Source organism: Muscardinus avellanarius (genome assembly GCF_963383645.1).
Source record: "Muscardinus avellanarius genome assembly, chromosome: 6".
Taxonomy (NCBI): domain Eukaryota; kingdom Metazoa; phylum Chordata; class Mammalia; order Rodentia; family Gliridae; genus Muscardinus; species Muscardinus avellanarius.
The window spans coordinates 97,504,154-97,530,472 of NC_137791.1; the positions used below are offsets into that span (position 1 = coordinate 97,504,154).

At 41.1% G+C, this 26,319-nt stretch overlaps 1 protein-coding gene across 1 annotated transcript; it reads left to right on the plus strand.

Moving 5' to 3' along the window:
* Positions 1-6,173: 6,173 nt before the first annotated feature.
* SGCB (sarcoglycan beta) lies at positions 6,174-23,151 on the plus strand (the record flags this gene model as incomplete). The annotated part of the gene is made up of 6 exons (XM_080697428.1): positions 6,174-6,209; positions 12,937-13,146; positions 18,049-18,234; positions 19,301-19,492; positions 19,769-19,900; positions 22,948-23,151. The coding sequence occupies 6 exons, from the start codon at positions 6,174-6,176 to the stop codon at positions 23,149-23,151; spliced, it is 960 nt and encodes a 319-aa protein (XP_080553554.1).
* Positions 23,152-26,319: the final 3,168 nt, after the last annotated feature.

A 26,319-nucleotide genomic window follows, 5' to 3' on the forward strand; every position in this document is an offset into this window, starting at 1 on the left:
TTTGAGATGTTTAGAAGCCAATAAAAGATTAACTGGAAGCCAGGTGCACGCTTGTAATCCCAGCATCAGAGAGCCCGAGACAGGAGGATCCAGGTTCACGGACAGCCTCAGCTACTTAGTGAGGCCCTTTGCAACTCAGTGAGACCCTGTTTCAAAATAAAGAATAAAAAATAGGGCTGGGGGTGTCAGTCAGAAGTAGAATGCCCCCTGGGTTCCATCCAGTACTGCAAAAAAAAAAAAAAGATTAACTGGATCAACTCGCCAAGTGAGAACCATGCGTGCATATGTCATTCACACAACACTGAACATAAATATATGCAGTAAACTACAAGGATATATAGAGGGATCATCATCTCGATTTCTAGTTCTTTCTCTCCAAATACAGTTGCAAACCCTTAGCCAGTATAGCTAGAAGAATAGTCTGTGTTCTGGCTCCGAAAGTCAAGGGCCCCTGATCCTCTTCTGTGTGTTCCATGCTGGTCTTGTCCTACTGCTGTTTGTTTTAGGATCTTATTTCTTGCTAAAGAAAATGGTCGTTGAGTGTGGTGGCACACGCTTATAATCCCCACACTTGGGAGGCTGAGACAGGAGGATCGCACAGGTTCGAAGCCAGCCTCAGCTACTTAGTGAGGCTCTCAGAAACTTAGTGACACCTTTTTTCCAAATAAAGTATAAAATAGGTCTGGAAGTATAGACCAGCGGTAGAAAGCCCCTGGGTTCCACCCCCAGTACCACACACAAAAAAAAAAAAGAAAGAAAGAAAATTGTCTAGTCTTTGCCGACCCACTTGCATTAAGTTGCTTGTACATACAGTGGTTTGGGGCTGTATAGTAAGGTACTTCATTCTTATAGGTGGTAGAAAAACACTTCTTTGTATAGGAGCTTCATTTTGCCCTTTGTGTTTCTCTGCAACATTAAAGGAAAGATAAAGGGGGAAAGGACACAGCCCTACCCAGTGGAGGAAGAACTTTTCACTGGTTAGCATCTCAGCTAAAGGCAGGTTTCCCTGTTGAGCAAAAGCAAAGACGCTGTGCCCTCCATGATACCAACAACAATTAGCATTCTCCACTCGGCACATCAGAATTCTCCCACACTATCCTACCATGCCCACTATTGCTTAAGCCACAAAAACAAGAAGAAAGTTTTACGATGTCACAATTAGCACCTAAATGAACTATAGAACATTTAGAGCAAATACAGAATAGAAGCAGGAGAAAGGGGCACGTTTTGTGGGTGCAGTATGATATTGACCAAAATATACCTTCTCTCTTAATCTACTTTTCCAGCATAGTTAGCTTAGAAAAGAAGACATCGTGACCCTCAGTCTTTTCAGCTCTGTTAGCCAAATCAATGGCAAATATACGGCTGCATGAGAATGAGCATTGAAGGGTGAGCTCAGGACAGGTTAAGGTACTCACAACAGCAGAGAGTATGGTCTACCTTGGAAAATACCTCTCGGCATCTCAGAAGAGTGACATGGGACAGCATGAGAGCAGGCTCTAGGTTGAGTGATGTTGAAATAGAACCTTTCGAGTACATTTAATAAACATTTAGAGGATGTCTACTGTGGTGCGATGACTTGCATAAGGCAAAATTAAACCAAGTTTCCCTAGGATCTCACAATCTTCAAGAGAGAGATGAAACCACCATCGTTCTATGGAAAGAGGGGCTCTTCCCTTACCTCCTCTCCTGTCCTCAAGAAAAGTTATGAAAGAAGATGACATTCAGAGCCAGTTCTGGAAAGATGGAGAAGAGTTCACCAGGAAGAGAAGAGAAAATGGAAACAGGAGGAAAGAGCATCCCAGAGGCATGAAATTGAATAGAAATTTATGAAACAATGGAGACTAATTCTATATACCTACAGAGGCATCAGGAAATAAGAGACGAGACCAGAAGAATAGTCTTGGTTCTCACTCTGATGAATCTCATATATCAAGCTAAAGACATTTTTTATTTCACATTGGAGGTACTAGAGGTTAAGTTTCAAGGAGGTAAGACTGAACCCAGGAAGTGTTTCCACTTAAGAAAAGAGAGAAAGAGAGAGAAGAAGACAGAGAAGGAGGAGTGTTGGGAGAGGGAGACTGGAATGGAGGAAGAGGGGAGAGAGATAGTGACGTCCTTCTCTGGGATGGTGTATGGTAAGTATTAGAGACACGGGTTCTGGTAATATATTTTACCCAATAAACAATAAAACTGCTATTATGGGTTGGATCTGAGTGTGCCTCAAAGGCTGGTCTCCAGTAAAGTCGTGTTTGGAGGTGTCTTTGGGAAAGTGACTGGACCATGAGTATATTATCATCTGGTCACCAGTGGCTTGGTCCACTGATGGAGTGATAACTGTATGTCACTATGGAGAAGTGATGAAAGCTTTAGGAGGCAGGGTCTGCCTGAAGGAAGTAGGCCTCTGGGGAACTGTTTCTTGTCCTTGGCCCCTTCCTCCCTGACCCTGCTTCCTGGCTGCCATGAGCTTCGCAGCTCTCCTCTGCCATGATCTTCTGCCTCCACTGAGGCCCAGAGCAATGGAGCCAGACAGCCAGGGTCTGTAACTCTGAAACAGTGAGCCAAAATAAATATGTTCTCCCCTAAGTTTTTTTTTTCTCAGTTATTTGTCACAATGACAAAAATCAAACACACCAGTATTCACTCACTGAAGTTGTGTAGAATGTACTCTGTAGTTGGGGCGACTGTGTTCAGGACTTGGAGCGGCATGGAAGTCGTAACCCGAGGTCCCGCTTTGTAGGAAACTCACAGTCTAGCTAGGAGCAAACTGCATGCACATCATGAAAACTAAAATCACAGAGGACAGTGCATCGAGTGTCAGATGGATATCACGGCGAATCCGACCAATGGGAGCCAGCTGCAAGGAGAAAGCAAGGAGGATTGGCTGGAACTGACAAGAAGAGGTGGGGCTAAGATTGGTCCATAAAGGCAGATAGAATTCAGAGAGGTATGAATTCATACAAAAGTAAAAAAGGATGGGCAAGTAAATAAATTTCAGCATAGCGTGATCAACAAGAGAGCTGCGCTTGAGGATTGCAGAGAGGAGTATAGAAATCAAGGTTGTGATGAGGAGAAGGATTAAGAAAGGTTTGCCAGAGCCAGGCACGGTGGTGCATGCCTGTAATCCCGATACTTGGGAGGCTGAGACAGGAGGATCACAGGTTTGAGACCAGCCTTAGATGCTCAGCAACTTAGTGAGATCTCGTTTCAGAATAAAAAATTAGCTTGGCAGTAGAATGCCCCTGGATTTAAACCCCTAGTACTGAAAATATAAAATAAATAAAATAAAATAAAATAAAAAGGTTTGTCAGAAGAGGAGAAACCATTTGAGCTGTGTTTTAGTGGACAAGTAGGCAAACAGCTAGACTTAAAAAAAGAAAAGGAGAGGGAGAGGAATACCCATAGAGGCAAAGGCACAGGGACTTGATGTGTCCAGGCAAACAGGTAGGATTACAAATATTATGTGGCTGAAATGAAAGGTGAGCACCCAGTGAAAGGATGAGTGTGGCCCCCTCTTTTTGTGCTCTCTCACCCTCTCTCGTCCCTCCACCTTCCACCATGACATGACCCAGCAAAAAGGCCCTCGCCAGACGCAGGCCTCGCAGCCTTGGACTTCCCAATTCGCAAAAGTATTAGAAGCAAATATCTGTTCCGTATAAATTATCCTTTCTTCAGTATCTTGTTATAGCAGCATAAAATATATATATCAAGATACCTCCAAAAGATCTGATTGCCTCCCAAAGACCCATTTCCCAGTACTGTTATATTAGGGGCTAGGTTTTCAACATGTGAATTGGGGGGGCACCACAAATATTCAGCCTATAGCCGTCCGCAATGACCCTATTTACACACACACACATACACACACACACACACACACACACACACACACACACAATCCAAAGATACTGAGGGTTATGACTTGGATGTAAGTTCACCAAGGGGCACTGTGCAACCCACTTCAAAGTGAATGGAAGGGTAATGTCTTCATAAGGACTCAGATCGGGGCATATGCACCAGGCTGCTCTGCTCTGTGCTTCCAATTACTAACAACATGCAACAGGCAAAAGGAAATACAGAAGCAAAGGCTGGAAGTGCAAAGGTTTCAGTCAAATGATCCTAGGTTCCATCTTGGCTCCTTATTAATTGAGAACTTGGTCAGCCATTTAACCTCTATGAGCCCTGATATCTCCATTTGTAAAATGGGGACCTATCTCATGAATCTGTCAAGAGTATTAAAGAGATTTCCAGGCACACCGTGACTTCTAAATATCACTGTGTCCGAGATTTAAAAAGCAGTTTGAAAAATGATACACTTAGGAATGGTTTAAAGTGCGGTGTATGCAATTTACTGGATCTCCTTAAAAAGGAGAAAAGAAATTGGGATCAAAGAGAGGAATAGCGTGTTCTGCCAAAGATGGGGATCAGCAATAAAGAATCCAAGAGAAGGTGGCCTTCAGACAGCCAAAGGGGCATCTGGCTTCAGGAAAGTTTGTTACCAGCTATGTTTTATCAGCATGTAAGAGAGGATGGCAAAATTTAAAAAAAGGCTTTCTAGTCTAGAAACTGGAATGTCAGGCAGATTTTGAAGACAATATGTTTCATTACTGTGCCAGGCATTGCAGATAAAAGGATGAATGACACCAAGGCTTTTATACTATGACATCTGGAGTATTACACGGGGTTAGGAGCAGAGTTGAGGACCAGAGCACTTAAAACTGTCCCTGGGTGCCTCAGGAAGCTTCGACGACAATATGACATTTAAATGGATTTTTGAGGCTGAATAAAACTATAGCTACCAGAGAGAAAGAGGACTTTCCAAGCAGAGGGAGAAGAAGCAAGACACGGGAATCTGGAAACAGGAGCTCAGGATGGGCCAAGAGCCCAGTAACCCCAACTGCTGAGTGAGAACAGAGCCAGCCTATTAACACGGACAAATGCTACAGGTCTATCCTAGGAATGGCCTTCAGATGTGGGTCGGGGGCTCCGCATTGGGGGAAGGAGATGGATGACCACTTAGGAGCAGACCTTAGCTAAAATCAAAGAAGAGGGAAAGGATCAGGAGGCATTTGCTATGTGGCAGATGATTATGTAATTTAAACTTCACAGCACTCCTCCACTACATAGTAGGTAGCACAGTGAAATAGCCTTACCAGTCAACAATAAACAAAACTGCCCTGGTTCCTGCAGAAGAGGAGCTTTCTGCCAAGCAGTATCCCAGACCCATGGTGCTTTCTGCAAGCGATGGATGCGCTGTGTGAGGAACGTTTTTCCACACCTTTGTTTCTACTCCACTGCATTTTTTCTTTTCTGCTGAAAAGGTTAATGTCGAGGACAATGTGTATTCAAGTTATTTGTGCCTACAGGTCGCTTCCTGGTGTGTAGTAAATGTCACACTAGGTTTCCTAAGCACCGCAATCGCCAACACTGTCTCCAATACCTTGTGGAAAATCCAGCCCCTAAACCGCGGCGGGAAGCAAGGCAGCAGACTGCAGGGGCCCTCCAAACTTTAGAAGCAGCCCTGAAGTGACTCGGTGTCCTCCCTCGCGACAATTTTCAAGATTTCAGCTGCCCATTGGCAACTGTTAACTTCTGTTCGTATCATCACCACTCCATCCTCGCCTGTGAGCCCGCTCCACATCGCTCCGCTCACGCTCACTGTTTGTAGCCAGAGAGACCCTGCCGGGTGTAACCGAGAGAGCGGCACAGCTGGGGATGGCAGCTGTTCTTCAGGCTAGGTAGTGGATTGAAAGGCCAGAGAGGTCCGTGTGTGTGTGTGTGTGTGTGTGTGTGTGTGTGTGTGTGTGTGTGTGTGTTTCCCAGGGCCATCCTATCCTATCTCCAAGATACACCCCCGATTCTATTTTATTATTTTATTTTGAAAGACGGTCTGGTTAAGTTGCTGAGAGGCTCGCTAAATTGCTAAGGCTGGCCTCGAACTTGTGACCCTCCTATGCCAGCCTTCCAAATCCTGAGATGACCAGCCAGGCTGGGCTCTGCATTTCTAGGGTGTGCGGGCCCTTGACTGGGCGCGGGCGGGGCGGGGCGGGGCGGGTGGTGGGCGGGGCTTTACAGTGGGGGCGCGGCGCCGCGCAGGCGCAGCGGCTGCAGGCGCGGCGGGCCGGGGGTGGGGAGCGCGGCGGCAGCGCGGCTGAGGCGGTGGGCGCGGGAACATGGCTGCAGCGGCGGCGGCGGCGGCGGCCGAGCAGGTCTGTGCGCCCCGCTGTGTCCGTCCCGGGGCTGGAGGAGCGGGGAGGCCGCGTCCTGCGGCGGGCGGGCTGGCGGGCGGGTCGGGAGGAGCTGTCCGCGGCCGGGATGCTGCTGGCGGAGGCCGGGAGACCCGAGCCCGGCTCCCTGGCTGCAGAGCGGACCCCGCCGCGGCCTCGGCCCGGCCGGGCAGCCGGAGGGGACAGCGAGCAGTCCCCGTTCTGAGGGGCCGGGAGACGACCGTGCCGGAGCAGAGCCTACTCCAGGACGTGCCCTGCCTGGCCGCCTGCAAAGATGCGGATAAAAATAGCCTTGGCCGGGGCGGAGGCTCCTCCGACACCAGCCAAGAAATGGTCAGCTGTTGCCTGGGTGTCACACTGGGGCCACGTCTTGTTTCTGCCATCCCGATGTGCAGACATTCCAGCCTTCTCCCGGTTTGATTTTTGGAGATGTTGTCACCGGTATAAAACTGTCTCCTCTCCAGTGGGTTTTAAATCACTTTTTAAAAAATGCATTATGGAGTATTTCCTAACCTGCATTGGGAACTTGTAACTTATAATAGTTTAACAGGCTCCTTCCCAATCAGCCTATACCGAGGCATACAGATACATGCATGTGTGGGTGTGTGAATATATATGCATATATATGCATATATACATATGCATATATGTGCATATGTGTGTGCATATATACATATATATGCATATATATGCATATATAGACATGTAGTTGGTTGCTAAGGTGATAATTTTCATAGTTACCTCTCACCTGTTGTTTCCCTTTAAAAATAGCATATGACAGTTTCTCTTGAAAAGGGCTTGTCAATATTGTTGGGAAGAAAATTAATGAGTCAAGTTGCCAACACTCTGTTTGGCCTTTGAAAAGGTTTTCTTGGGTGACTAACTTTTGCCAGGGAAGATGGGGGGTACTGGGGATTGAAACAGGCCCTCTATCCCAGCCCTTTGTATTTATTTATTTTATTTTTTTGTTTTGAAACAGGGTCTTGCTTAGGTTTCTGAGAGTCTCCCTACCTTGATGAGGCTGTCCTCCAACCTATGATCCTCAGGTCTCAGCCTCCCAGTTACGGGGATTATAGGCATGTACCAACACTACCAGCTTGGATGATTAACTTTTTTAGAGATCTGTTCCTGTATGGTTTCTGTACAACTCATTTTAAGGGACAGAAAAAAAGTAGGCATGAAATCTGCTTAAATGAACTTTAAGTCAAACTACCAAATAAATGCAGAAAACGCAGCTAAAGACAATAGGCAAGCTGCAGGTTTATAACAATATAATGTTCCCCCTCCTTTGCACATAAGCTGTACAATGTGGTCCACCCCAGTCTCCACTTCAGACGTATCCACTAATGTCTCTAGCCTTGAACTTACCCAAATTTTCTCTAAGGACTTCAAACTTGAAACTGTTCAAAATTGGAATTCACTATATATGTTTTCAGAAGAGCCACAACCATCCATGCACATGGTTAACCTAGGCAGAAACTTAGGAGTAGGGTTGGCTTGAGGGAGCCCAGAAGAAACCCACATTTGGTTTAATAATCTGCTGTTCCGGACTTGATCTTGAACAAGGAGCCCCCTTTTCTGTTTCCTTTTTTTTATTATTATTATTGTTTTATTCTAGACTCCATATATTATGTAACCATCCTGCTTGAGAGTCATCTTAGACTCCGCTGTGTCACACTCACATCCACTCCCCTGGTCCTGAACATTCTACCTCTTAAAGTTTCTTCCCAGTTTTCTCTTCATCTCCAAAGCCAAGGCTCAAGTCAGGCCTTCATCTGGACTTAGAGGAGCCTGCTGCACTTTCCCTGGCTTGATTTTGCTTTGATGCGCATCTGCCATGTGTCGCCAACCTTTTCAGCATCTTCAGTAGCTCCCCACTTTCTTTCCTCTTGCCTTCCACATAGACTTCATCATTCTTATGGTGGAGTTCATATCATTTACTGGCTCCCAGCCACATCTCTGGTCACTTTTTATTTTGTTCCTGTACCTATCCTTTCCAGCCACAGAAAGCTACCGATGTTAGTTGCCCCAAAGATGACTTATCCCAAGGTCTCCGTGCTGTCCCCTTTGCCTAGAATGCCCTTCTCTGCTCTTTTGCCTGGCTAACTCCTGACCATCCTTCAGAATTCCTCTCCCACCTCGACCTTTCTTAGAAACCTTCATGGAAGCCCTCACCCGCTCAGCGGGGCTGCCTCCCTCTTCTGTAATCTTTCAGTATCGCCTGCACTGCTGTACCACAGCACTTGCTATGTTTTAGTGAGTGACATTGTTAGTGATGTTTTTAGTCTACCGGCCTGTGAGTGAGCTCTTTGAAGGGTGGCCCTGTATTTCATTCATCAGTTTGGAGTACCAGTCACATGATAACTATTCTGTAAACGTTAAATGAATAAAACTGAAGACAATAATGTACATGAATTGGCAGGACAAAGGGAAAAGTAAAGACTGCATGCCAGGTTGAATGAGTTTTGCCCCCTCTTAGGTGTGGACCTGCATTCAAACTCTGCCTAAGACCTTTAAGGTGTGTAAATTGGAGGAAAGTACCCCTGCCTTGTGGCATTCTGTTGCCTTTGGCTATAAAACAATCTAAATGCATTAGAGATACAAATGCATACATTTTAAAATATGAATTAGATCTAAATGCATAATTACTGCAGGTCAGCATCCTCCTAGGTTTCACAGCCTTGTGCAGTGATCATACTCTTTTGTTGCAGAATCTCTTCAGCAGTCTGTTTATCTTCTATACAGCCTTCCTTGCCATTTTACAATTTAAAATTTTTATTCACCATGTTACGCAAAATGATAATTTCTGTCTTTTTCTATTTCCCATAAGCCTGTGGTCGGCCTGCTACCCTTGTCACCACGTCAAGATTCCAGGCGTCCCCTTCACTCTCTCTTGACTAACAGCCTTGCCTTTTGCATCCCTCAGAAATGGGATGTTTTCTTGGGATTAAACGGTTTCATCACACTTCACATGAAACAAAACCTTACTTTTTAAGTTATACTTTTTTCCAAAATTCTATGTTGCTTTCTTTCCTTCCTCCTGAAAAGTCTTGTTTCCCACCTTATGCTGCTTTGCCCATAGATCTTTGGACTGTACCCATGTCTGTGTATTTTCTGTTGCTATTTAAAAAACACTGGAGATAATCAGTGTATAAAAAGAGAAGGTTTATTTTGGTTCATGGTTTCAGAGGCTCCAGCCCAGGGACAGTTGGCCCCACTGCTTTTAGGCCTGTGGTAAGGTAGCACCTCATGGTAGGAGTGTGGGTCAGAGCAAAAGTGCTCACCTAAGGCCAGGAAGCAGCTGAGGGCCCCACCGTCCCCTTGGGAGCCTGACCCCAGTCATCCAGTCATTAGAGATTTCCCACCTGGCCCCACTTCTTTTTTTTTTTTTCCTCTGTACTGAGGATAGAACCCAGGGGCATTCTACCTCTGAGCTACACCCCCAGCCTTATTCTATATTAAAACAGGATCTCACTGAGTTGCAAAGGGCCTTGCTAAGTAGCTGAGGCTGTTCTCCTGTCTCAGCCTCCCAAGTGCTGGGATGACAAGCTGGCACTACCACGCCCAGTTCAGGCTTCACTTTGTAACAGTTCCACCATCTCCAGACAGTGGTCTGCTGGGGACCAAGCCTTCACCACATAGACCTTTGGAAAACACGTAAGATCCAAATGATAGCAGTTCCACTTAGCATTTCCCCCGTTTTATCAAACACATAATCATTTCCCCCAGTTGGGGGAGGGAGCAAAACATGGCTCTCCTCTGACAGATCATAATTTTCTTTTTTGCTACAATTTTCCCTCTTTCCTCTCTTGTCCTTTTGGAAATGAAAATAAATGCATATATTTTGATGTTTTTTAGGGCTCTATTTCTTCCTTACCAATTTGTTCTTTGAAATTCATTTTTGAAGGTTAGAAAAAGTACTTATTTGAAAGTCAAGTTCAGCAATACTGCATGGCCTCCATTTTCTTACCATTTGTTTTTGCTCATTCCCCAGTGCTCCTGCATATTTAAAGTTTCCCAAGACTACACTGCATCCTTAGCTCTTCTCTCCCCTCCATAGTTTTCACAAAGTGATGTCATCGCATAGTTTAAGTTTACCTCTTGCCTGAGGACTCTCAAATCTGCATGGCTACTCCTAAGTGGCCAAATATCTAATATTAGATTTCCAGTTGCCTTACGAGCATGTGGCATTTCTCATTCAATTAAATTTTGAGTCTTAAGTGCCCTCCAGAAGCCCATGTGGCAAAGCTTGGTCCCCAGCATGTCACTCTTGGGAGACGATGGGACCTTTAAGAGGTGGGGACTAGCGGAATCTCTTTAAGTGATTGGAGGCAGACTCCCAAAGGGGATAGTGGAACCCTGCCCTGATGCTTCTCTCTTTTACTTCCTGGCCTTACTACAAATTCAGCTGTCTTCTCTTGAAATAGCTTTTTCATTTATCCTTTTTCAACCTACCTTAGCTCAGACCCTCATTACCTCACACCTCCATTAATGTAAATCCTCTGTCCTAACTCTTCTGCAGATGTCCTCCTAACATTTAAGCTTGCTGAAACAAAGTCATTCTTGCTTAAAAACCTCCAGGGACTCGCAGTTCAGCAGAATAAAGACCAGAGCCTGTGTACTGCTGTCCAAGAACCCTCTCATCCTGGCCTGCTTTTCAAAAACTTCATTCTCCCAGCATTCCCAGATCCGATCCACCTACTCCTCCCTTTTCCCTAACATCCAGGTTATCCTGACTCTCCTCTTGGAACGTTGTTTATTTGGTTGGGCACCTGAATCTAAGAGTGCTTTACTGCATTGTTACCCATTTCATGTATACAAGTCAGCTCTGTAACACAAGGGTCCTGACTTGCATGCCTTTTGTGTCTCTCTGTATGGTATTAATGTTTAAGATGAAATGCTTACTATATACCTTATCGGTAAGTGAGTTTTCTCAGAGCTCAAAAAAAAAAAAAATGTAAGTTGAGCAGAATTCATTTCTTCCATTCCTTTTGTGCTCATACTAAATAGGATTATTATCTAATATGTCGTTCAACCATAGTTTAGGTCATTGGTTCTCAAATTAGAGGGTCTCAAGTTTCTCTTTACGCTCCCAAAAATTTCTGAGGATCCCAAAGGAGCTTTTGTTTATGTGAATTACATCCACTGATAATCACCGCATTATAAACCAAAACTGAGAAAGTTTGAAAACACAGGAATACGTGAGCAGGCACTCGATTATATCTTAGAGGGATGATGTCACCACAAATGGTCACAGCTTCTGGAAAGCTGTCTGTTCCAGCCATTGTCTATTCCAAAAAAGAGCAGAGTAAAAATGGGAGTAACATCCTAGTGCTATTTTGAAAGTATGCCTGACATTCCCAGAACCTCAAAATGGTTCAGTTAATACCCCGACCCCCACACATACACACATAAATACATGCATGTGCACACACACACACACACACACACACACACACACACGGCTGCCGAGTCCACCCTTTGAAAATTGCTGGTCTAGGGTAATGTTAGTTTCAATCAGTGGAGTTGTAGGTAACAAAATTTATCAATCATTCCAATTTTTTTACATAAATGAATATATATATATATATATGTATAAAATATTAATTAATAGCCAGGCTTGGTAGCGCACGCTTGTAATCCCCGTACTTGGAAGGCGGAGACAGGAGGATCGCACAGGTTCGAAGTCAGCCATGCTGGCTTAAGAGACCCTGTTTCCAAATTTTAAAAAAGTATAAATTAGGTCTGGGAGTGTAGCCCGGAGGTATAAGGGCTTCCAGGAACCCCAGTACCACCAATATATATATATATATATATATATATATATATATATATATATATATATGTGTGTGTGTGTGTGTGTGTGTGTGTGTGTGTATATATATATATATATATATATATATATATATATATTAAACTGGGCGTGATGTGCATGCTTGTAATCCCAGCATTTGGGAGGCTGAGACAGGAGGATCGCAGTTCAAAGACAGCCTCAGCTACTCCTGAGTGAGGCCCTTTACAACTCAAGTGATACCCTGTTTCAAAAATAAAATAATAAAAATTAGGGCCGGGGGTATAGCTTGGAGATAGAATGTCCCTGGGTTCTATCTCCAGTACTACAAAAATACATACATACATACATACATACATACATACATACATACATACATACGATTACCTATGACATATAGGATACATATGTCAAATCTGCCCAGAAATGAGGTATGTTATTTGCCGTAGGACAGTGGAAAGAGAGAGAAATGTTATTAAACAATCACACTTAGCCAGGGTGATGGTGCACACTTGTAATCCCAGTACTTGGGAGACTGAGACAAGAAGGATTACAAGTTTGTGGCCAGCCTCCACTACTTACTGAGGCTCTCTGCAACTTAGTAAGGCCCTGTTACAAAATAAAAAATAGGGCTGGGGGTGTAGCTCAGAGGTAAAATGCCTCTGGGTTCCATCCCAGTACCAAAATAAATAACTAAATAACAACAACAAAGACAGTCACACTGAAGGTTCTTCTATGCAGTCCCTCTAAGCACAGTGATGTCCTTATTTGGAGCCTACAACATAACATGACTCCAAGTTTATTAGTGGAAATTGTATCCGTGACCAGGTTAGCCTTCCTTGGTTACGAATCTGTACTTAATACCTGCATCAAAAAGAAGGTGTGTAGCTGTTGCATTGTGTTGCCTTTTGTTTTTAGCAAAGTTCAAATGGTCCTGTAAAGAAGTCCATGCGTGAGAAGGCTGTGGAGAGGAGGAATGTTAATAAGGAGCACAACAGTAACTTTAAAGCAGGGTATATTCCAATCGATGAAGATCGACTCCATAAAACAGGCTTGAGAGGAAGAAAGGGCAACTTAGCCATCTGTGTGATCATCCTCTTATTTATCCTGGCGGTCATCAATTTAATTGTAAGTATGTGGTGCAGGATGTTCTCTCATTACCATGGGGAATTTTTTTTTTCCAGTGATTCCATGAACTTTCTATGATTTCATTGGGTACTGCCTTATTTTCTGTTTTTCTATACATAATTTATCTCCAATTTTGTATTGGGCTTTAGTGTAAAAACCTCATAGACTTTTATGTGTAAAAATCTTATAGCCTATATTATCATATATTCCTCTCACTTAGGAAAATTATTGATGGATTCTTCCTTTTAAGGGATTTAACTTTTAATAAGGGTAGAACCAACTGAGAAGAGAACTTTGCCACAATTTTATTGCCTTTGCCTCACCTTTCTGTTTTCACTTAACTTTTCCTACATTTATCGTTGCCTCCTCAGCTAGATTTTAAAATTCTAGCCTCTTTGAAGGCAGTAAAGGTTTGCATTTTGCAGTCCTAAGTTCCTGATGTCAAGAAAGGAAGCATCCGGTTGACTCATTCACACTGTGGCGCCAATGACCTGGTATGCCACATTTTCCAAAGATACCACTCTTTTAAAGCAGAGGCTTTTAAATCTGAGATTGTGACTCTCTGACGATCCATTCTGAAACCCTCTGGAATGTGAACAGATATTTTCCAAGAGCCATGACTGGTATGTCCAGGACTGCTCTTGGATGTGATCTGCAGCCGTTCTGAAGTCATAATCCCATTTGTGTTATTTTTACCTCTAATGCTCTCAAGCCAGCCTTCGTGTTTTATGTACATCCAAAACATTTGTGTCTAGATTTTCACTAAAGTCAGCAAGAGCTGGTACTGTGCACTTTATAATAGGTGCCATAAATAGCTTTACTAGGAGCGCATATTCTGAATTTATTGTATCTTACACATTTGTTTTGTTAGAGACTACCTGTTAAGGTGGCAGAACAAAAACATTTCTATCCTCTTTTCTAAAATGTTCATCCCGAAGTGCCAGTGTCGGGAAACAGGAATATCTTTGAAGAGCATGAAAGACAACTGAAATCTCAAACTCCTATATAGAAGACAGAAAGGAGGAGGAGGAATGGCAAGCCCCTTCCCTGTGTGCATGGAGGAGCTCTTGCATGTGCCTCCGGGAGGGCTGGCAGCCCTGCGGGGGAGCTGCCTGACAAGCCTCAGCCTTAGCAAGCACAAGGGACCTAAAAGCAGGAGCGAGGCAGGAACTGACAGAGGAGGACCTGTTTGAAAATTCTGTAGTAGTGAAATGCCTGGGTTGCCCCTCTCTTCCAGCAGCAGTTAGGCAACTCTCCTTCTTAACCCTACCCAAAACTAGTGTGAGTACAGATGCTCAGACCACGCAGGGGTCTTTCTGCCCAAGAGGAGAGCATGGAGGGGTTCAAACTGGGCAGGCTGATATGGAAGCACCCAGGCTACTGTCCTGTGCCCTCATCCCCATCCTCATTTCCAGAAGCCTCTGTGGAGGGGAACTTGAGCACCCAGAGAAAAGCTGTGACTGTAGTGGCGTTCAGCAGGTCCCAGGGAAAAGGCCTCTGTTCTCCCCATTGTGCGGGCTGTACATCACAGGCCCCACCCCACACAGAGAGTCATCTGCGGACTTTTTCCAGAATCACTGTTAAGTATGAACACTGAGTCAGGGATCAATAGTTGTTGGGTTTGTTTTGTTTTGTTTTGTTTTGTTTTGGAGGAAAACCCCAGGAACTGCAAACTGATAAAGTTCAAAACACCCAATCCATAGAAAAAGCAGAAACTCGAACTCATGGAGACAGAAAATGAAATGATTGACAGAAAACTTAAAAACAAAAAATAAAATGAACATCTTTAAAGAAATATGAGAATATTGCATCCATGAAACAAGAATGACATATCATTTAAAAGGAGCAAATAGCCAGGTGTGGCGGTGCATGCCTATTAATCCAAATACTTAGGAGGCTAACACTGGAGGATCATATTTTGAGACCAGCCCCAGCAAGAACCTGTCTCAAAAGAGGGGGGAGCTAGCCGGGCATGGTGGCGCACGCTTGTAATCCCCACGCTTGGGAGGCGGAGACAGGAGGATCGCGCAGGTTCGAAGCCAGCCGCGCTGGCTTAAGAGACTCTGTTTCCAAAAATAAAATAGGTCTGAGAGTGTAACCCGGAGATAGAAGGGCTTCCAGGAACCCCAGTACCACCAAAAAGGGGGGGGGCAGCTGGAGGTGGGGGTCCATGGCAGGACATCCCTGGGTTCAGTAGCAATAACACACACACACACACACACACACGGAGCAATTAAAGAATAAGGAAGAATTCACAAAAACACACATGTACACTGAGGTGGATGGATAAGTAATGAAAAATAAAAAAGAAGCTCTTTTAGAATGTTCACCGAAATTAAAGAATCAGTCCAGAAGCATTCTGTCAATAGATTTGGAAAGTGGAAACAGATGAAACAGTGGGGAGAAGGTTATACACTAAGAAAATTTTCTAGAACAGATTGAAAACAACGTAAAAAGGATTCACATCCAGGCCACTATTGTGAACTTTAAGATAACCAGGAATAATGAAAACACCCTAAAATCCTCCAGGGATAGAAAAAAATAAAAACAGGTTGTATATAAAGACTTCAAAGTCAGAGTGGTATAGAACCTCTCAAGAGCAGCACTGGGCCAGGTGCTGGGGTGCTCTCCTATAATTCCTGCCACTAAGGATGCTGAGACAGGAGGATTGCAAGTTCAAGGCCAGCCAGGGCAAATTAGCAAGACCAAAAAAATAAAAAGGGCTGAGGTTGTAGCTCAGTAGTAGAGTGCCCCTGGGTTCAGTCTCTGAAAAAATAAAATATAGACTGTGTTTATCCTAAGCCCAAACCAGCTGGCTCACTCCCGTCCCACGGTACTGTAAAAAGGAGCTAAGAATGTAGCTTAATTTTAGAGTGATTACCTAGCATGTGCAAGGCTGTGAGTTAAATTCCTAGCACCATAAAGGAGGGTGGAGGGTGGGATGGAGACAGCATTAGAAACTAGAAGTCAATAAAGTAGATGCTTTAGAAGTTCAGAAATAAAATAATTTCATATCTATGCCTAGCTAGGATGTCAATCAAATGTGAAAGATTATATACAAAGACATTTTTCTATGCACACTAAATTTTTTTTGCTTCTTGTGCATCTAAAGAAGCCACTGCTCTACAAAAAAAAAAAAAAAAGCACTAAACAGAGTTGAAGACAAGGAAATTGGGTATCTCATATAGGAGAAAAGCCAAAGGAAATTCCAAAATGAAAGTAAAAGTTTGCAGTTACAGGCCTGCAGGAGGCCAGAGGCTGACCAGGCCAGGTTGGAGCAGGAAGACCTCAGAAACCAGGGAGATTTTCTGGGAGAGAAAAAGAGAAGTAATACATTATATGAGAAGCTTGGATTTACAGAACATTTTATTGAGAGATTTTCAGAAATGTTGGAGGGCTTCGGACTGGCTTAAATTTTCAAAGAAGTGAGCTGGGCATGGTGATGCTTCCCTCTAATCCCAGCACTTGGGAGGCTGAGACAGGAGGATTTCAAGTTTTAGTCCAGCCTCCACAGTTTAACAAGATTCTGTTTCAAATTCAAAAGGTCTCATAGGTAGAATGCTCCTGATTCAGCCCCCACTACTATATCTATCTATCTATCTATCTATCTATCTATCTATCTATCTAATCTCCAGGAGTATTGGTACATGTCTGTAATCCCAGAACTTGGGAGGCTGAGACAGGAGGACCAGAGGTTCAAGGCCAGCCTCAGCAACTTAGCAAGACCCTCATCAACTTAATGAGATCTGATTTCAAAATAAAATAAAATAGGACAGACGGTGTAGCTTAGAGGTAGAAAACCTCTGTGTTCAACCTCTAATACCAAAAAAAATAAATTTAAAAATTCCAAAAACTTAAGCAAATTAAAGAAAAAAGTACAAGAAAATAACTGGCATTATAATACAGTATTTGGGAGCTGGGTGTTTTGGCACATGCTTGTAATCCCACTATTTGGGAGGCTAAAACTGGAGAATTGCAGGTTTGCCTCCAGCCTGAGCTACTTAGTGAGGTCCTCTGCAACTTCGTGAGACCCTGTCTCAAAATAAAGAATAAAAATAGGGCTGGGGGTGTTTCTCAGAGGTAAAATGCCCCTGTATTTAATCACCCATCCCACAAAAAATAATAATGATAATAATAATACTATTAATAATACAGCACTTGGTTTAGCAATGAGCAATGTTTGCGTAGTTTTAGTATTGAACATACTAGCAAAGGTTTAACTGAAGCGAGATTGGAATTAGAGTGAAAAGAGGTAGAAGTAAACTAAAATTATTCTCTACTAAAATAGGAAATTAATATATGAAACCTAAATTGAAAAATGAAGAAATAATAGTATGCATGTATTATTTTAAAATATGGAGATAACTTCTAGAACAAATAGCTAAAATTGTTAAAAGTGAGTTTGCCTGGGGAATGAGACATGGTAAGAGTAGAGGAAAGAAGAGATTACGCTTTTTTATTATAGACTTTTTATTTATTTTATTTATTTATTTTTTTTTTGCATTACTGCAGATTGAACCCAGGGGCATTCTACCTACGAGCTACACCCCCAGCCCTATTTTTTGTTCTTTATTTTTAAACAGGGTCTCACTGAGTTGCAAAGGGCCTCACTAAGTAGCTGAGGCTGGCCACAAACCATGATCCTCCTGTCTCAATTTCCCAAATGCTTGGATTACAAGTGTGCACCACCATGCCCAGCTCTTTAAATGTATTTTGATTATTTGTATGTTTGTACTTTGATAACAAAATTAATTTTGTTTATGAATAGAAAGCCAATTGATATGTTCATCTCACTGATTAAGTATTTAAGGAGGCCCTTAATGTTTTGGCGAGGATCTCTCCTTTGTTTTCTGAGTGTCAGGTGTGTTCTGCTAATTAACTGTGGGCTGTGCTCTTTTTCAGATAACACTCGTTATCTGGGCTGTGATTCGCATTGGACCAAACGGCTGTGACAGCCTGGAGTTTCATGAAAGTGGTCTGCTTCGATTTAAGCAAGTTTCTGACATGGGAGTTATACATCCTCTTTATAAAAGCACAGTAGGAGGAAGACGAAATGAAAATTTGGTCATCACTGGCAACAACCAGCCTGTAAGTTTCCACAGTAACTGAATGTGGTGTGAAAGAGAGGGTAGTATTAAAGAAAAATTCTTAGCATGCACTGTGGCACACAACTGTAATCCCAGTACTTGGAAGATCTTCCTGAGACAGGAAGATCACAGGTTCATAGCCCCTTGGCTCAGTCCCCAGCAACACAAACACACACACACACACACACACACACACACACACACACACACTTTTTTTTTTTTTTTAAAAATCTCGAGTTGATTCGGGAAATGAATATCTTCTTTTAGAGAAAATTATTATATTTGTTATATTTATAAATGTGTTTGATATATATTAGTAGTACTTAATAAGGTTGATCTTATGATCTATTAAAATTAAGTGCTTTCTTGGCATTCTAGATTTTGCTCAGTGGTAGCACTGACAAATGTAGTTAGTATGAGGACAGGTTATTCTTCTCCTCCATATGCGGAAGCCATTAAGAAAGCATCTTCCTGCTGTTTTCTGGTAATCTGGAAGAGAATGTGCCTCTCTGCTCAGTAGCAGGCTATACTAAGTGGCTACTAATAACTTAGACTTTTAACTGAGTGGAACTCCAAGGAAGTATTCTTACCTCATTCCCCGCTATCTTAGGCTAAGAGCCATGTTTCCTGTGACCTGTGTATTTGCACAGAGCCATATAAGCAATTAAATGTATAAGTTTTTGTTTTAAAGAATTCTTCTCCCAAGTGAGTAGAGGCAGGACAGATGCAATTGAAAGTATATGACATTAGTTCATTAATTTTTTCCTAGTGGTGTTTGTTTGTTTCAGTACTGGGTTTTGAACCCTATATACCCAGTTCTTTTTTTTTTTTTTTTTTTTAGTTTTTATTTTGAAACAGAGTCTCATTAGGTTGCTGTGAATATCATTAAGCTGCTGAGGTTGGTCTTGAACCTGTTATCCTCTTGTCTCAGCCTCTCAAGGAATGAGAGTATAGGCATGCGCCACCATTCCTGGTTAGTGGATTGGTTTTTCTTTTTAATAATTTTTTTATGAGTTTGGTTGCAGTATTCTTTGAAAATGTATTTACAATAAAGTGTTTTTCTAAAGATTGTTTTTCAGCAAGGGACAACAAAACTCAGTGTGGAGAAGAACAAAACTTCCATTACAAGTGACATTGGTATGCAGTTTTTCGACCCAAGGACTCAACAGATCTTATTCAGCACAGACTATGAAACTCACGAGTTTCATTTGCCAAGTGGAGTGAAAAGCTTGAACGTTCAGAAAGCATCTACTGAAAGGGTATGGTTTGTTTTCTTCACTTTACTCATAAGAGACAATTATTGTCTAAAGCTATCAAGTGGAGGAAAGTTTTGTTTTCCACAGTGGTATGAAAGAATGTTTTTCTGAACACTGGAAAAAATTAGTTCTAGGTCTGTCATTATCTCGCCTGCGTGAGCATTTTCCAGTCATTTCTTTATATCAATTTCCCTATCTATGAGACTTTCTTATCTTATGGTTAAAACTCCTATTTCTTTATGGTAACAATTCAGTACTTCTTTTTTTTTTAATTTTTAGATTACCAGCAATGCTACCAGTGATTTAAATATAAAAGTCGATGGGCGTGCTATTGTACGTGGAAATGAAGGAGTATTCATTATGGGAAAAACCATTGAATTTCACATGGGTGGTAATATGGAGTTAAAGGCCGTGAGTATTTTTTTTAAGAATTTAAGAGAATTATTGCATCCTTGGATACAAAAATCCATGTATGGAATAGTACGCAGTTGAATGGTGATGTAGTCATACATTGCTTTGTCACAGAAAAATATTCAAAATGAACTGTGAAGTGCAAGTTATAAAACAAATTGTGAAATATCCCATTTTTTTCAGAACACATGTATGTATATAATAATATGAAAAGATACATAAAAATAATGATATTTAGCTATGGGTAGTAAGTTAACAGATGATTTCATTTTATTTTTATTTCTCTTAGCTTGTAGTTTCTAATTGGGGGGGGGGTATTATTTAAAATGCAAAAAAGAAAAATCCAAGGAAACTTCTAAGAGAGAATTGTGGAACACCAATGTACCTGGGCCCTGAAGTAGTTGTCATTTAATTAAACACTCTCCATATCCCTTCCTGAGTTTTATATTCAGTGATATGAAAAAACAGAAAATATATCAAATATATTTTTACTTAAATATCTATTCATTGTTAAGGGAAATGATTTTTGCCTTTATTGTGGCTGCTGAAAGTGAAATTTTCTTTGTGCTTCACAGATTATATCTGAACTTTAGCAAATATTATACTTCATATAAGGGAGCCATATATCCACATACTTTTCACCAGCTCATAATTCTGGTTAAAGCATATTTGTTCAAAAAGCATATTTGTTCAAAATATACTACTTAGTAAAGTTAACTAAATTTTTCTTATCAAGCAATACATGTTGAAAGTGACTTTAAGCCGGGCGTGGTGGTGCACGCTTGTAATCCCCGTGCTTGGGAGGTGGAAACAGGAGGATGGCGCAGGTTCGAAGCCAGCTGCGCTGGCTTAAGAGATCCTGTTTCCAAATTTTAAGAAAGTATAAAATAGGTCTGGGAGTGTAGCCCAGAGGTATAAGGGTTTCCAGGAACCCCAGTACCACCAAAAAAAAAAAAAAAAAAAAGTCAGTTCACAGTTCTTAGGAATAATCAGCCTTAAGAGATGAAAGTTGTTTCACTTTCATCACATGGTTACATCTCTGAACAATAAAAATGAACATAAAGTATAATTTTGCTAGTAGCTCGATGGCAATCCTGAGTAGTTTTACTTGTGTTGTAGTAAGAAGCCATTCTTCTAAGAGACTACGGCTAAGGGACAGCCATGGCCCTCATAAGAAGGTCAAAGAAATGAGAGATGGGAGCCATTTGTGTAGAGACCTTCGGCAAGTTACCCAAAACTTTTATTTTCTCCACCAGAAAATTCTTGTCCTATTCTACCTTATTAATGCTATAAATACTAAGATACTTTGAAACACATAGATAGACATATTGGTTTCTTCACATTTAAAAGAAAAGAAGTCAGTATTGAAAAGATAGATTAACTTTATAATTCAGCTAATATCAATAGTTTTAAAGTATATAAGCTAGTTTTTCAAGTTTATTTTTATTTTTATTTTTTATCACACTAGGGATATAACCCAATACCTCGTGGCATGCTAGGCAGTTGCTCTAGCATGGAGATATGTCCCCCTTCCTCATTTTTTTATCTTTAATTGACACATGATGTGTATATTTATGATGTACAGTGTGGTGTTATATATATATATATGTGTATATATATTATTTATATATATTATTTATATATATTTATATATAAATATATATAAATATATGTGTGTGCATATATATATATTTATATATATAAATATACACACACACATATATGCAATATATAATGATCAAATTTGAATAGTATATCCATTACCTTAAAGATGTATTGCTTCTTTGGGGTTAGAACAATAAAGATTTTCTGTTCTAGCAATTCTTTTGGTACTGGAGGTTGAACCCAAGAGAATTGTACCTCTGAGTTACATCTCCAGCCCTATTTTACTTTTTGTTTTGAAATAGTGTCTTGCTACATTTTTGAGAATCACATATGTTGCTGACGCTGCCCTCAAAACTATATCCTCCTGTCTCATCCTCCCAAGTACTGTGCGTACAGGAATCTGCCATCACACCTGGATCTCTAGCTATTTTTAATATACAACATATTGTTAACTATATTCATACACTAGAATTAAGAAATTAAGAATTAAGCTGCTTAAGAAACAACTTAAAAAATATAAAAATAATGACCATAAGATGGCAGCATTGGCACAAAATTTGAAAACTAGTCCCTTAAGAATCATATTTATTTTATGTATGTGTTGAGCATCACTAATCTGAAATTTTTAATTATTAGAATTATTAGAAATAATTGATCAGTAAAGTATATGAAAATATTCCAAAATCTCTAAAATCTGAAACACTTCTGGTTCCAAGTGTTTAAGATAACGGATACTCAGCCTATACTACCTTTACATAATAAATTGCTGATTTTAATTCCCTTATATAAAACCAACCTTCTCTTGTTGATTTAAATACCCTCTATAAGATGATGATCCCCACATGTGTAACTCCTGCCTGAACCTTTGCTCTGGACTAAGGTTCCACATGCAAATGCTCAGGTCCCTTCTCTACTCCCAGATCTGATAGGTTTCTGAAATCTACCAAGTCTAAAATCTTGCCCTCCTGCCTCCCCATGAAACATACCTTTCTCTCAGTGTTCCTGTCCCATGGAGTGACGCCCTTCAGTCCATCCGCACCTTGCAGCTTTGCCTTCAAAAGACGTACAGAGCTGGCTGCTTTTCTCTAGCTCCTCCATCTCCTCCCTGGTGTAAAGCGTGGTCACCACCTGCTCGACCGTGGGGCAGCTCCTCACTGCTCTTCACACTGACATTGTCAGTGTGAGTTTTGTCAGGCACCAGGAGTAACTGGCAGTCACTAGGTACACTGCAGATGCACTGACCTAGTGTGGCCTGAAGCTGGGAGTTCACCTGCTGAATCTTGATGTCAGTTTGGGTTGTAGTCGTTCCAGCAGTCATTATGATTATGCCTTCATTCTTTTACTGCCTTCCTTTCTTGTTACTATTCTGCCAAGATTTGCTTAATAGCACAGTCCGGTACTCACTTGTGAGGATAAATAAGTCATATTACTCTCCTCCTCAGGAAAACAGCATCATCCTGAATGGAACCGTGATGGTCAGCCCAACTCGTCTGCCCAGCTCCTCCAGTGGAGACCAGCTGGGCAGTGGCGACTGGGTGCGCTACAAGCTCTGCATGTGTGCCGATGGGACTCTCTTCAAAGTGCAAGTAACCAGCCAGAACATGGGCTGCCAAATCTCAGACAACCCTTGTGGGAACATGCATTAGAAGAACCCCAGAGGTCATCAATACGTTCATATCTTGACTTGACTCTCTTTTTTAAGAGTATGCATGCAAATTATGTTTTTACAGAGTTTGTGATAGCTTGAAATTATTTTAACTGGAGAGCACTGCTGTATCTATTGTGTAGTCTCCACATTTAAAATATTCTTGAGAGCCTAAATTCTAATACATCTAATCTTCAAATGACAGCCCTCTAAAATAATTACAAGAAGTTAGTAAAATAAAAATCAATCTTTAAAGAAGTGTTTTTAAAATTCTACTATTTCTGCTGGGCGTGGTGGCACACGCTTGTAATCCCCACGCTTGGGAGGCGGAGACAGGAGGATCGCGTGGGTTCGAAGCCAGCCTTGCTGACTTAAGAGGCCCTGTTTCCAAATAAAATATAAAATAGGTCTGGGAGTGTAGCCTGGAGGTAGAAGGGTTCCATCCCTAGTACCACCAAAAATATAAATAAATAAAATAAAATTCCGCTATTCCTTGACTAAAAGAAGAATGGCTAAAGCAGCTGTTTAGATTCACTATATGTAAGCTTTGGGTAATTCTAGTGGGTATAGACCTCCTCAGGATGTTTAAAAGGCACACCATCGATGTTTTATGTTCTCTTTTTTGGCTTCTAAAAGGAAAGACATGGATCTTTAGTACTTTAACCTTGCACCATACTCTCACATGTAAGTGAAATCATTAAAAACTATGTAGCCAGGCACAGTGGCACACACCTGTAATCCTAGTACTTGGGAGGCTGAGACAAGAAGAGTGCAGGTTTGTGGCCAGCCTCCACAATTTAGTGGGACCCTGTTTCAAAATGTTAAAAAGAAATAGGGCCGGAGGTATAGCTGAGATGTCAAATGCCTTAGGGTTCAATCCCAGTACCAAATAAATAAATAAATAAAGGAAAAAGGAACTTTACATATGTGAGATTGTAAGAAACTGTAGTTCCTTAGTTTTGCACTAAGAAGATACTCTAAAAGAATGCTTACTTGAAGTAATGATAAATATTAAGTATTTGCAATGTGGTAGAAACTCCAACACGATCTCAGTTTTAGCTTTCCCATAATAATGATGGCTGTCATTTGTTGAGTATCTTATTCTTCCTAGGCATTGTCCTAGGCCTTGCATGTTTAATACCTCTAATTCTCACTGCAACTCAGCAAGTAGGTGTTACTAAACAGTTTTACACATGAGGAAACTGAAAATCAAAGAAGTTAGGAAACGACTAATATCACAGAGTTAATGCCGGCATTGGGATTGGAATTTGGTTGTGATTCGAACCTACATGCACCTCATTCCAAATACCATGTTTTTATACTGTCCATACTGGATAGTATAGATAAGAAAATTCTAGAAATATGAAAAAGACTAATTCAGATTTACCTAAGCAGGTAGGTGAAAAAAATCAATCAAAACAGATATGCTACTCTAGTTAAAATATAATCTCATATCAGATAAAAAATGACCAATCACCATCAGATTTCAAACTATCTAAGCCACTTCCAAAATACTGTGCTATAGAGAAGTCTAATTGGCCGGCCTCCTTGTGAGTTATGCCAGTTTTCCAATCAATGGTCCTTAGTATACTAGAGTACTTGTAAGGGTTACAGAAATACCAGGACATTCAGCCGTTGGGGCAGCCCAGTGGAAAGCAGGAGGCCATAGGCCCAGACCTGTCCCAATACCCAGGAATGGCCTGACAGGTTTATGTCAGTGTGCCACACTAATATCACCCTTTTAAATGTGTGCCAGACCTTGAAAAAAGTCAGGATGCGCTGAACTAGAGAGTACTAATGCAGGAGATAATGCTCGTTATTTTTAAGTAAGTATATGAATTTATCTCTGATCCTAATCTCTGATCCTAATATCACTGCCTAATTACTATTTATAGCCCTCAAGCTGGCTGATTTTTAATATTTTATATTTTGTTTGAAAGGCACTGGTATATGAAGATATATACAAGGCCAGGGACAGGGAACCCCTAAGCAGATTGTTATAAAAGAGGCTCTGCCTGCAATGAATCCAACCAGGTTCTTTCATGGTCACTTTGAACTGTGTAGATAAGAAAATCAATATGAAAACAATTCGTATTCAGTATTGTCACAGTTCTCTTTGATAGAAAAACCAAATACCATACAGACTGAATTTAAAAATCATACTGAAATGAAGATTGATTTAAGAGAGTGAGAGAAATTTATGACCTCTGAGTGTTATAAGTTGTGGTGATATTTGAATATATTCAGTATTATTTAAGATCTGAAAAATTGTTGGTATTTTAATTTGGCTGCTCGGTATTTTTAAAATATATATTAATTACTTGTCTGCTCTACTTAGATTTGTTTTGAAAGTTTCCTTAAATAAATATTTTTACTAAAACCATAGGACATTATAAGTATTATTCATTGAATCTAATTCATGAAATAATCTATTTTTACTTCTCTTTGAGAAGTACTTTCATTTTATGCATCTCCATGAAGTGCTTTTGATGTGAGAAGATATTTTGGTGTTTTTTAGAACAGTTTTCGGCAGGTACAGCCCTTCAGGATGCTTTCCAGGTAGTCCTCCTCTATGGAAACACAGACTTGGACATTTCACTGGGAAGCAGAACAAGAACAAACCAACCATTTTGCTTGCGACCTATTTTGATCCACAGTAAAGCGTCAGCTACTCAGTCTCACCACCAGATGGTATTTTTCTGTAAATGGAAGAATTTGCCTCTTCCTGCTGTATGTTTTTTCCCCCTGCTTTGAGCGCTGGCAGAACAAGCAGCAGCCCAGGGGAGGCAGATGACAAAGAGGACCCTGAAGGGGCACAGGTGCATGCTTGATTACAGGATGACATACTCTAGAGATGGATTGTAATAAAGGGAACAAAATAAATGCAAGGTTTTAATAGAGACTATCTAATGGATGGATAGGAAAAGCGCAAAACAACACAAAGTAGGGACTGCCTACAGATAGTCTGTAATATTTTAAAATAAACTTATTTGTATTTTTTGCATTGTGAAAAAAAAAACAAAATAAATTTGGTGTGATAGTTTTCCTGATGAAAAAAGTTCTCGCTAGTTTTGAATGAGTGTTTTTTAAAGGGAGTAAGAATGTCATGGTGCTAAACTTGACAAAGCAGAGACCATTGAAATGCTGATAATTTTACTGATCTTTTTAT